This window comes from Geotrypetes seraphini, chromosome 14, assembly GCF_902459505.1.
Source record: "Geotrypetes seraphini chromosome 14, aGeoSer1.1, whole genome shotgun sequence".
NCBI lineage: Eukaryota > Metazoa > Chordata > Amphibia > Gymnophiona > Dermophiidae > Geotrypetes > Geotrypetes seraphini.
In genome coordinates, this window is record NC_047097.1 from 15,763,045 (window position 1) to 15,776,419 (window position 13,375).

The 13,375-nt window shown below is 41.8% G+C and overlaps 1 protein-coding gene across 1 annotated transcript in view; it reads left to right on the forward strand.

The window, feature by feature from the left end:
* Positions 1-13,375, forward strand: part of WDR72 (WD repeat domain 72) — a 343,080-nt gene that overhangs the window by 311,421 nt on the left and 18,284 nt on the right. Inside the window, exon 18 of the mRNA XM_033920737.1 lies at positions 5,058-5,149. Within this exon, the coding sequence (XP_033776628.1) occupies positions 5,058-5,149 (92 nt within the window). The remainder of the gene's footprint in view (positions 1-5,057; positions 5,150-13,375) is intronic.

Consider the following 13,375-nt stretch of genomic DNA (forward strand, 5'->3'; position numbering starts at 1 on the left):
CTTTGGACCTGATTCTATAAACAGTGCCTAGGAAAACGGCACCTACTGTCATTCAAAGTTAGGCAGAAGAAAATAGAGAAGGCAACCTGTGGTTATCAATGTCTTTATTCACAATCAAGACCTGACACGTATGTGTTTTGGCCGTAAGGCCTTGGCTCAGGAATCTGTTTCTCAATGTGGAACACCGTATCACAGCTGTCTTCTTATAACTGAAATGAGCAAACCACTTGTCAGATTAAGTAAAATAGATGATCGTCAACACTCATAAGAGCCTGATCGCTCTGTGGAGTTATGTACCGATCACGTACCGCCGCTAAACTGGTTTTCTCATGTTGATTATAAGAAGACAATTGTGATATGGTGTTCCACATTGAGAATCAGACTCCTGAGGCAGGCATTACGGCCAAAGCACATACGTGTCGGGTCTTGATTGCGAATAAAGACATTGGGCACTACAGGTCGCCTTCTCTGTTTTCTTCTATTCCACCGTGATGAGGTAGAATCTCCTCTTTGTGTGTATTGTATTCAAAGTTAGGCACCATCTGTAGAATTGAGTTAGGCGCTGGAAAGCATCTATAATAATAATAATAATTTTATTTATATACCGCAATACCTCACGGCTCAGTGCGGTTTACAATAAGATGTAAGAACTGTAAAAACACAGCGAATTTACACCACAAAGCACAGTACATTATATATAAAATATAACATTAACAAATTATTAACTTATCTAGATTACACATATTCATCAAAAAGACACGTTATTAACGATCTTCTAAAGCAGGGGTAGGGAACTCCGGTCCTCGAGAGCCGTATTCCAGTCGGGTTTTCAGGATTTCCGCAATGAATATGCATTGAAAGCAGTGCTTGCAAATAGATCTCATGCATATTCTAAGGGGAAATCCTGAAAACCCGACTGGAATACGGCTCTCGAGGACCGGAGTTCCCTACCCTGTTCTAAAGGTCTGGTAAGAAGAACTTAAGCTCAAACTACAGTTCCATATTCCTGCCTGAAAGGATAGGGTGGTATTAAGAAATATTTTGTATGCACAACTTATTATTGAAGGGAAAAATAATAAAGCTGTGTTTCATGAAGAACGTCGGTTTCCTACTAGTTCAAAATGATCTGAAAAGTAACTTGGTATAGGACCATATAATGTTTTATAATAAATACAGGCAGATTAAAAAATGATTCTTGCCTCTACTGGAAGCCAATGCAACTTTCAATAGTATGGTGTTACATGTTCTGAATTTTTTAGATTGAAAATTAGACGCACACCCGTATTTTGGATGATTTGAATCCTAATGATTTTTTTTTATAAGAACCTAGATAAATGATGTTATATGCACCTTTATTTTTGAGTATATTGGATCAAATAAGGGGTTTAAGTTCACCCAGTCATGTGCACACAAGAGGGTTATTTCAGGATCGATAATTGAAATCTGGAACTGATAAGTCTCAGACTGTTTTCAATTCTTTATGCACTGAGCTGGTTTCTGAGATCTTTTCCCCCTCTTTTCCATATCTATTGCTTGCTACAATAAGAAGCTATTTTGGTGGTTTCTAGCAGTACGCTTTGCAGCTTTTTTTTTCCCATCTGTTTTTTGGCCATTATGTTAGGCCAGGGTTTTCATAGCCTTAAATACCAGCGCCTAATTCAATTTGGGGACTAGCTCCTACCTATCTTTTATCTCATTTCGTGCTATTTAGTCCTACAAGGATAACCAGAAATTGTAATCTATTTGCATACCCAAGAACTACTGACTGTTAATACAAATCCTTTTTGGATAGGACTCTCATGTATCAAGCAAGTAAACAGCAGTCTTGGTTAGGTAACTACATTAATGGAACTAGGCTAACCTATGGCGCCTTTAGGAAAGAAATTAAAACTGCATTGTTTGATAGATTTATCTCCTAAACAGAAGCTACACTAAATCTAACAATTTTATTATATCTAGTCTTGAGTAATATGTCGTACTTTTATAATTTGCATATTGTAATTCGCTGATTGTCCAGCTCTCTTTGGTGTGAACCGCCTAGAAGTGGTCTGATTGTGGCAGTATAGAAGAATAAAGTTATGTTATGTCCAATCTCTGCCCCTAACCATGCCTACTTTTTGGGTAGGGCCTCAGTCTAGACATCTACTTTGAGGTAGTAGGCGCCTACTGAGCTAGGTGCCTACCAGCTAATTAAGTTTTTTTTAAAAGTGGTTTTCAGTTGCACTTTCAATTATCAGTGCCAATTAACCAATTAGAAAAAAATTAAGTTAGGTGCCTACATCAATAGGTGCCTTCCAGTAGGCACTGTATATAGAATCAGAGCCTTTATGTCTCCTGTTTAGGAGGTGGTAAGTGGTCCATCTTAGACAGTGTGTGTTAAGTGCAGTGTGTTAACTGTCAAATGCCTGTATTCCACAACAACAAGAAAAACACAACCCTACGTGTAGTAATGCAAGCCAGAAAAAGGAGTGGGGAAGGGACAAGGCACATCAACCTCAAGGACAGTTTATTAAAACAATATAAATAGCTAAAACATATAAAGACTAATGCAAGCCTAACATAAAGTCTCTGATCCTTTTTGTACTGGACCCCAACATGGTCTGTGTTTCGGCTTGAAAAGCCTTCCTCAGGAGTGTTCCAAATAAGTCCAGTAGATGGTGCCCAATATACTTCTAAGGAACCAAAAAAAGAATACATAAGCCTGCAAATCAGCAGATGTGGTACCTCGCAGTGTTCTTCGGATACTACGTTGATTTGCAGGCTTATATACATATTGAGAGTATTCTTTTTTGTTTCCTTAGATGTATATTGGGCGCCATCTACTGGACATATTTGGAACACCCCTGAGGAAGGCTTTTCAAGCCGAAACACGGACCGTTTTGGGGTCCAGTACAAAAAGGATCAAAGACTCTATGTTAGGCTTGCATTATTCTTTATATATGTTATAGCTATTTATATGATTTTAATAAACTGTTTGTTCATGAGGCTGATGTACTGTGTCCCTTCCTCACTCCTTTTTCTAACTGTCAAATACCTTTCATGCCCCTTCGCTACCCATACTAGGTTCTTAATGCATGCTTTACCATGTGGTAACTACAAAATTACCTCAAAGACTTGAGGCTAGCAGTTACTATGTGGTAAACTGTGCATAAAGGCCCTGATTCTCCAAAAGTGCGTCCCGATTTTAGGCAGCTGTAGACGTCCTACAGCTGTCTAATCAGCCAATCAGGATGCACGTTTTTTTAAAAAAAATGCTCCCCAGGCAGGCCTGAAGGCGCCTCCGGGAGCCTAGGGAGACCCGCAAGATGCCTAAGCTCGCCTACAGGCCTTAGGCGAACTTAGGCGGCCCTACGCGTCTCCCTAGTAGAGGAAGAGAAGCTTAAAATGTAGGCCAGCAAAATGCTGGTCTACATTGTAAGTAGACGCGGCCGCTATACTGATCACGGCAAGGGATCTCCCTGCTGCAATAAAGTATAGCGGCCGTGGCCGCCTGTCCCATCACCGACAGGAGGATGCCTAACTCCTCCTGTCGGAACCCCGAACCCCGGAACCCCCTCCCCCCCAAACTCGTAATCGCCGACAGGAAGATGCCCAACTCCTCCTGTCGGAACCTCGGAACCCCCTCCCCCCCCCAAACTCGTAATCGCCGACAGGAGGATGCCCAACTCCTCCTGTCGGAACCCCGGAACCCCCTCCCCCCCAAACTCGTAATCGCCGACAGGAGGATGCCCAACTTCTCCTTTCGGAACCCCGGAACCCCCTCCCCCCCCAAACTCGTAATCGCCGACAGGAGGATGCCCAACTCCTCCTGTCGGAACCCCGGAACCCCCTCCCCCCCAAACTCGTAATCGCCGACAGGAGGATGCCCAACTCCTCCTGCCGGAAAGCCCAACAACCCCCCACCCCAACTAATCTCCCTCCCCCAACTAACCTTTCAATGTTGGTCAGCTGGACGGGTCTTGCTGCCGTCCAGCCGACGGGTCTGCCTTGTGGAAATGAGATGGCATGCCCCTTCCCATCCCCGCTAAATCTAAGGCCTGATTGGCCCAGGCTGTAGAAGCCTGGACCAATCAGGCCTTAGGCATAGCGGGTCCGCCCATCCCCACTAATCCTAAGGCCTGATTGGCCAAGGTGCCTAGCCTGGGCCAATCAGGCCTTAGATTTAGCGGGGATGGGCCGGGAAGGGGCGTGCCGTCTCATTTCCACGAGGCAGACCCGTCGGCTGGACGGCAGCAAGACCCGTCCAGCTGACCAACATTGAAAGGTTAGTTGGGGGAGGGAGATTAGTTGGGCTTTCCGGCAGGAGGAGTTGGGCATCCTCCTGTCGGCGATTATGAGTTTGGGAGGGGAGGGTGTTCCGGGGTTCCGACAGGAGGAGTTGGGCATCCTCCTGTCGGCGATTACGAGTTGGGGGGGGAGGAGGTTCCGGGGTTCCGACAGGAGGAGTTGGGCATCCTCCTGTCGGCGATTATGAGTTTGGGGGGAGGGGGGTCCGGGGTTCCGACAGGAGGAGTTGGGCATCCTCCTGTTGGCGATTACGAGTTTGGGGAGGAGGGGGCTCGGGGTTCCGACAGGAGGAGTTAGGCATTCTCCTGTCGATGATGGGACAGGCGGCTGCAACAACCGCGGCCGCTATACATATTGCAGCAGGAAGATCCCTTGCTGCCATAAGTATAGCGGCCGCGTCTAATTTAACCCAATTCTCTAAAGACGCCGGTTACAGAATCGGCGTTTAGTATAGGACGCCTCTCCCGAGCTCAGGGAGGACGAGATGAGGTTCATGTGGGGGTGGGGTCTGGGGTAGAATGGGGCAGGTTTGTGGGTGGAACTGGGCGGGTCAACATGTCCTCTTTATTGTGTGCCACAAAATACATTTGCTCTGCTAGTGAGCTGAAGCTAAAAAAATGTTTGCGAGACACTGGTATAGATAGATAGATATTTACATTTTCAAAGTGTGTGACATGATTGCAATTGTTTTTTGTGTAAACATTTTCATTATTTTTAGTTCAGTCCTCTTGCAATTCATTCCATGTTTATAAAATACTGTATGTCTCTAGTCGCCAGAAGTTGGAACCTGTTCGGAGTAAAGGAAAAAACTCAGAAAATTTCACCACTTCCTTTTCTTCTTTATATGGAGTATTACAACAGAGTAAGTACAACTGGAGTCTTGTTTCGAAACTGAAAAACTATTTGACTCATTTGCTATTTGTGTCTCCATCACCTCCCTTGGGAAACCATTCTGTATGCCCCACCACATTAACCATAAAAAATGTTTTCTGATGATGATCCTGTCTTCCCACTCCTCCATCTCTCCTCCCCTCTAGTTTATGTTTTTAGTCATTGCAACTGGGTATACCATCTTTCATGGCATGCAGATGAAAGCAGTTTACATACTAAAAATGGTGGAATGGAACTCCAGTTGATTCAACAGGAAAGCACAGAATCGCCAGAGAAAATGAAAAATAGGCTGAGGAGACTGAGAGGATCAGCAAGGGATGTGGAAACACCCTCTAGTGTATATTTATTTAGGCCTTTTAGGGATAAAGTCTCTAGGAGGGGAGAATTCATCAAGCAACATTAGTGCATTTTTAATGCACGTTAGTGAAATAGCGCATGTTGAATTCTAAAGCCCATTTTATACCTATAAGCTTTTACTGTTTAACACATGCTAATTCCCTTAACGTGCGTTAAGGTGCCTTAAACTCTAACATTGTTTGATAAATTCCCCCCTAAATGGTCTTGTAGGGCCTCTGGTTTACAGCATAAGAGACTAGACCAGTGACAACATGATTTCACTAGAAGCAGGTCTTGTCAGACAAATCTGATTAATTTCTTTGACAGGGTGACCAGAGAGTTGGATAGAGGGAGAGTGCTAGGTGTGGTGTATTTAGATTTTAGCGAAGCCTTTGACTACGTTCCACACAGGCATCTAATAATTAAACTGAGTGCCTTCATATGGGCCCCAAAGTGATGGACTGGGTTAGGAACTGGTTGGAAGGCAATAGAGGGTAGTGGTAAACGGAACTCACGCTGAGGAAAAGGATGTTACCAGTAGTGTTTCTATAAGGTTTGGTTCTTGGGCCTGTTCTTTTAAACATTTTTGTAAGTGATATTGCTGAAGGGCTATTTGGTAAGATTTGCCTTTTTGCAGATGATACCAAAATCTGCAATAGGGTAGACACCCCGGATGGGTGGATAACACAAGGAAGGACCTAGTGAAGCTAGAAGAATGGTTCAGAATTTGGCAGTTAAAACTGAATGCTGAGAAATGTAGGATAATGTATTTAGGCTACAAAACCCAAGGGAACAATACAATGTAGGACATGAAGAACCTTTGTCTGTGAAAGGGGAGCCAGACTTGGATATGATCATATGTGATGATCTTAAGGAGACCAAACAAGTAGAAAAGGCAATGGCGAAAGCTAGAAGGGTGCTTGGGTGCATAGGGAGAGGAATGGCTAGTAGGAAAAAGGAGATAATAATGCTCCTGTATAAGACTCTGGTGAGACCTCATTTAGAATATTGTATACAGTTCTGAAGACCCCATCTTCAAAAAGACATAATAGGATGGAGTTGGTCCAGAGGAAAGCTACTAAAATAGTCTGTGGTCTTAATCATAAACTGTATCTCAACTTTGGAGGAAAGGTGGGATAGGGGCAATATGTTAAGAGATGTTTAAATACCTATGTGGCAAGTCTTTTTTTCAATTGAAAGGAATCTGAAAGAGGGGGCATAGGATGAAGGTGAAAGGAGATAGACTAAAAAGTAACCTCAGAAAATACTTTTCATGGAAAAGGTAGCAAATGCATGGAATGGCCTCCTGATGGAGGTGATGGAGATGAAAAATGTATCTGAATTCAAGAAAGCATGGGATAAATACATTAGATCTCTAAGGGAGAGGAAAGGATAAGTAGATGACATGGATAGGCAGACTAGATAGGCCATATGGTCTTTATCTGCCTTCATTTTTCGATGGTTTTTAATCCAATGTGGGTATCCTGAAATCTTGACTTACTAGGACTGAATATGAATGAGATAGATTTTTATACAAAGGAGGTAGTATATGCAAATCTATCTCATGCATAGTTACTGTGGATATCTAAAAACTTGACTGGCTGTGTGCATCCCAAGGACTGGATTGAGAACCCTTGTGTTAGGCTCAGTGGCATAGCGAAGGTGAGAGGCGCCTGGGGCAGTGGCACCACTCCCCCACCCTCTTCTCTGCCCTCCCACCTCCACACGCTCCTTGTCCACCCCTTCCTGTCACCCACATGCCATTTCTCTTCCCCATACCTCTGTAACGTTCCTGGCACGAGCAGCAACACCCAAGCTGCTATAGCGTCAGCATCGGCTCTTCCTCTGATGTCATTTCCTAGGCACAGGTCCAGGAAATGACATCAGAGGAAGAGCTGACGCTGGCGTGACAGCGGGTTGTGGTTTGCTGCTCGTGCCAGGAACATTAGAGGTACGGGGAAGGGCAGTGGCACGCACACGCAGCAATGGGGGGGTGGGGGCATGGAAATAGTGGATGGGGTGGGCGGAGAGGAGAATGGGTGTCTGCACCCTCACCAAGATGGTGACCGGGGCAGACTGCCCCCCTTTTTTATGCCACTGGTTAGTATGAAAGATTTAAATAGAACTGAAGTGGACAGCAAGACCGAGATTAAAATCCATCATATATACAAATGATACACAAGAAACAAACCTTTTTCAGTGTACTCTCAGAAAGTATTTCTTTTGGAAATAGTGATAGATACATGGAATGGCCTTGCATGGGAGATGATGTAGATCAGGGGTCTGCACATCCAGTCCAGCCTGGTTTTCAAGATTGCTAGATTGAATATATATGAGATCTATTGGCATTCATTACTTCCCTTGCATGCAAATAAATCTCATACATAGTCATGGTGGAGATCCTGAAAACCAGGCAGGGCTGTGGACCGTAAGAACTGAATTTGAGGACCTCTGATTTAGATTGAAACAGTACTTGAGTTCCAGAGACTATGGGCTAAGCACAGAGAATCCCTAACTACAAAGAAGTACAGGAAAGCCCAAGATCAATTGGTTTCCATGGCTTCCATCAGGAATGAAATTAGGCAGACTGGATGAGTCCAGCAGTCCTTATCTCATTATTTTCTGTGTTCCTATGTCTCTGTTCCTGCTATGCATTAAAAAATATAATTTTGTCTTGTGCAGTACAAGTGTTGCCATGATACAGTATGAATTACCAAAAAAGAATTGTTTCTTCTCTATGAAACAATGATTTCTGGTCAAAACAATTCAATGCAAATTTTCATAGCTGGAAGTCATTCTCGTTCTGTAAAAAGATGACTTCTGGTCAGTGCAGCTGAACATCACAGGAGTTATTTTATAAAATCATTCTAACACTTATTTAGCAATATACAGTCATGTGAAAAAATTAGGACACCCCATGAATTATTTAGTTCTTTCTTAAGAAATGTTCACATAGCAATGTCAAATTTTTTTAAAATTTATCTCTGGAAAAGAAAGTGATGTAATTGCAGGTTAACAACAAAAATTTTCCTTGATTTACTCATAAAACAAAAGATATCCACAAAAAAGTGTAGTCTAACTGAGAAATAAATTAGGACACCCTATACCCTAATAGCTTGTGTTACTCCCTTTGGCTGAAATAACTTCAGTGAGACGCTTCTTGTAGCCATCTACCAGTCTCTGACATCGGTATGAGGAAAGTTTGACCCACTCCTCAATACAGAATTCTTTCAGCTGTGAGATTTTTGAGGGGTTTCTTGCATGTATAGCTCATTTCAAATCACCCCACAGCATCTCAATGGGATTAAGATCAGGGCTTTGACTCAGCCACTCCAGGACTCTCCATTTCTTAGTTTTCAGCCAGTCCTCAGTGGATTTACTGGTATGTTTTGGGTCATTATCATGTTGCAGGGTCCAGTTCCGCTTTAGCTTTAATTTTCTTACAGATGGTCTCACATGTTCCTCAAGCACCTTCTGATGCTTGGTAGAATTCATGGTGAATCTAAGATGGTGAGCTGGCCAAGTCCTGCTGCAGCAAAGCATCCCCAAACCATGACACTTCCACATTCATGCTTCACAGTTGGTATGAGAGAGGGAGTTTTTCCAAAGGACTGTAAACAATCAACTGTAAGACCAGCTTTGAAACGGAAAGGCCTAGATACTAATGTTATAAAAAAGTTTAGACCAATTTAAATAGTACCTATTATTGGTAAAATTTTGGAAAAAATAGTCTTGCCTCAGCTGGATGATTTTGTCAAAGAAATTGACTGTTTGGATTGTAACCAATTTGGTTTTAGGAAAGCCCATAGTGTAGAGTTATTATTGACTCAATAACCTTCAAGTTTTCTGTGAAACACACTAAACAATCATCAAATAAGGCTAAAACACAAGAGAAAATATCCAGCTGGATATACAGGAGAAATACTTAAGGATCTCAAGCGCTCACAGCTAAAGGCCCGATGTATATCACAAGCCAATAACCAAGAAGTGAGCTATCATTGGTCCTGTATATTCTCCTATTTTCTCATTTTCTTCTATTTCAAACTGTATCCAATTTATTATTTCCTAAACTGTATTAAATTTAAAACTTAGTTCTGTATTGAACCCAACTTATTTGCTTATTTGCAGATTTGCATATTTATTTCTAGATATTATGATGTACTAATTTTTCCATCTATCATAAAGTACTTTCTCATTCAGGAATTATGAATTATGAAGTACTTAGCTTCATGACATGACGACGGAAGATCTCCGTTTCGCTCACAATAAGGAGCTTCGTCAGGAACGGCACCAGTATTCAAACTGTTTATGCCAATAGTTTATAGAGTTTAGATTTAAACCATAGAGAGTCAGTCTAGTATCACGGCCCGATAAGTCAGCCCCTTTAGCCGACAACGACGGGAGGATATGTCGGGGTGTCCTAATTGATTCCTCAGTTAGAATACACATTTTTGTGGATATCTTTTGTTTCATGAGTAAATCAAGGAAAAATTTTGTTGCTAACCTGCAATTATAGTGTTCCCTCGTGAATTTTGTGGTTCGCGTACCCGGTCATTCGTGGCATTCTCCGATCGCCTTTTCCTATACTAAAGTCGGATTTCACCAATCAGGAACTGCATGTGAAAGCAGCTCCTGATTGGTGAAGCCAGACTTTAGTACAGGAAGAGGCGGTCGGAGCATACCACAAGTGATTTGCTTCACTCCAGCTGCCCTCTCCTGGAACGGAAACCCCGCGAATTTCAGGGGAGTACTCTATATTACTTTCTTTTCCAGAGATAAATTAAAAAAAAAAAAGATTTGACATCGATATGTGAACATTTCTTAAGAAAGAACTGAATATTTCATGGGGTGTCCTAATTTCTTCTCATGACTGTATATATAAGCACAGAGGAATAAATTCTATAATTAATTTAATTATTAATGCATTAGTGCTAAAGAGAGCTTGCCTGTAAATTGGATGATTTAAGCACTGCTGTTACAGGTTGGTGCTCAGATTGAGAGATATTGGGGCTCATTTTCAAAAAAGAAAAATGTCCAAAATGTGGCATAAAGGGACAGATGGACAATTTTCTTGCCAAACCCTTCCAATTTGCTATTTTCGGAACCAATTTCTAGATGGATTTCTATAATGGTTGTCTGCAATGCATCTAAATCTCAAGGGAGCGTGTTAGAAGTGTGGTTTAGATGGGACTAGAGCGAAGTTATGATTTGGACATTTCTCTGCAATAATCAAACATTTTAGAAAACACCCAGGGCACAGTTTAGATGTTTGGGGCTAGACATGTTTTAACAACAAATGAGTGCCAAAAAGGTGTCCAAATTGACCAGATGATACAAAAAACAATGTGGAGAAATGATGTTCCTGAGATGGACTTTATTAATATTAAAATAATATTAAAACTTGGCAAACCACATAAAAGCCTCTAGGATGCAGTCCGCTGAAAAGCTTTGGACCCTGGACCCAACACGGTCTGTGTTTTGACAGAATGTAGCATGTGAGAAAAAAGGTGGAGACCCAGTAATTGGGTGGAAAGAAGTGTGGCAAAGTGCCTATGAGTGTAGTGACGCTTAAAAAGAAAATAGTGACATTCAAAAAGAAAGTAATAACACTTACAAAGAAAAGGATGCTCATAAAGAAAAGGAAAAACGGCGTGCTTTTGTACCCAGCCGAACTAAAACATGCATACGGACCACTTTTGAAAGGGAAATCTAATTGTGGCTATGAAAGCTCTAAAAGAAAGTGCAGGATGCAGAATCTGGAAGGTAAATACATACCCTATAAAGTCCTATGGTAAAGAAATGTGGATAAAAATGCCAGTCGGAAATAAAATAAGTTAAAATTAAAAATTAGAAAAATAAATAAAATAAAACAATCTAATAACATAACAAGCTGAAACATTATCTCACATAGGCCATGGTAAGAGCAAGTATAAAACATGACATACCATTCTAAAAGAAATCTCACATAATCTACTCCTTAGAATTGTGAGGGATGAAGACACTACCCAGTGGTCAGCATACTCAACCTTATAAAATCACCTCAAAAATGCCTGTACTACAAACAAAATTGTAACTTCAGAATACAACGTGAAGCTAAAATCTTTAGAGTACTGATTACCTATCCAGGCTCTGACGACCTTTTCCCTTGGTAAATTATTTGGAGACCTAAAAAAAATGCAGAATAGGATGTTTGAACGGGATCATGAGTCTTTCTGATTATGAGGGATCGCAATCGTGGCAGGTCTTGGATTGTGAAATTGGCTCCCAGTAGGAGTTTGCCAGAGGATGTGTTATAGAACATTTCACAAGATGGGTAGAGGGTAGATTTCCTCCGCTTAGGACAGTACAGATAAGGATTGGATATCTGTGATGGTCTGTTTGATTTTTGTATTGTATTATTTATATATGTCACTTTTATGTAGTGTATCATAAATGTTTATTTGTAGACTGTTTTAGTGAACAATGCGTTTTGGGAAGGCAGTCTATAACAGTTTTCCCCCCCCCCTCCTTTTTTCTTAAGCCGCGGTAGAGGTTTCTACCGTGGCTTGGAGCGCTAAAAGCTCCAATGCTCATAGGAATTCTATTAGTGTCACAGCAGCGTCGGAGAATTTAGCGCTCCAGGCTGTGGTAGAAACCTCTAAAAAGGGTGGGGAGGTTTAAATAACTAAGGTAGCTTTTTTTTTTTTTTTTTTTTACTCAAGATTATCCTGTATCAACTGTAGTAGGGCCCATAGGAATAACAAATTAGTAATTCCACACCCTTCAAAAACAAAATGGGAGAGAACTAGAAATTCAGCATTTTTTGTAATAGCTCCAACTTTATGGAACTCTACCACTTAGGACTCCTTTTACAAAGGTGCATTAGGGCCTTTACCTTTACGTGCATTAGGGCCTAGCCGCTACCACCTCCTCTTGAGCAGGTTTTTCGGGTAGCGTGCACTAATCTGGTGCTTGTGCTAAAAACGCTAGTGCAAATTCTTTTGAAAACTTATCTCTTTGAACATGCTTTCTGTTAACTTTGTAACTAGTAGAGAACACATCTTTGCAGTGATAGACCATGAAAGTAGTATGCTTTCCTATTTTAAAGAAGTTCCTTTTTTCCCTTTTTTGTTTTTATTTTATATATTTTATTGTAAACCGCCTGGAATTGTGCTGAAACGAAGGTGATATATCAAGTTCAATAAATGATAAAAAATGATTCTTATGACAGATGACGTTTTCAAACCTTTAGTAAAAGACCCCTAAATACTGTATTTTTTGGACCATAAGATGCACTTTTTCCACCCTCCAAAAAGGGGGTGGAAAAGGAGGTGCATCTTATGAATACACTGCGCCCCCCCCCCCCCCCGGTACCTTTTTTAAAAGGTGGTGGTCCAGGCGTGGTCTTCTGCTGGATGGCTGCCTCTTTGCAGAGCGACGCACAATGCGCTTCCTGTCTGGTCCCGTGCCACTGTGTGAAACTGACTACAGCCAATCACAGAGCAGCACGGGACCAGGCAGGAAGCGCAAAGGTCGCGCTCCTGCGTTGTGCGTTGCTCTACAGAGAAAGGCAGCCATCCAGCAGGAGACTGGCTGGACCACCACTACTTTAAAAAGATACTGGGGGGGCGGACTTTGGGCTGCAGGTTGCTTCTTCGGGCTGTTGCGGGCTGCAGGCTTCCCAGTACCAGACCACCAGATGCACCTATGTGTAGAGGAGGAAAAACCAAGAAAAAAAACATTTGGTTCAGAATTTTTTTCTTCTTGGTTTTTCCTCCTCTATAGATGGGTGCGTCTTATGGTTCGATGCGTGTTATGATCCAAAAAATATGGTAAATAAATATTTCTGTGCCATTATAGACTGTAGGTGATTTTTGGCTTT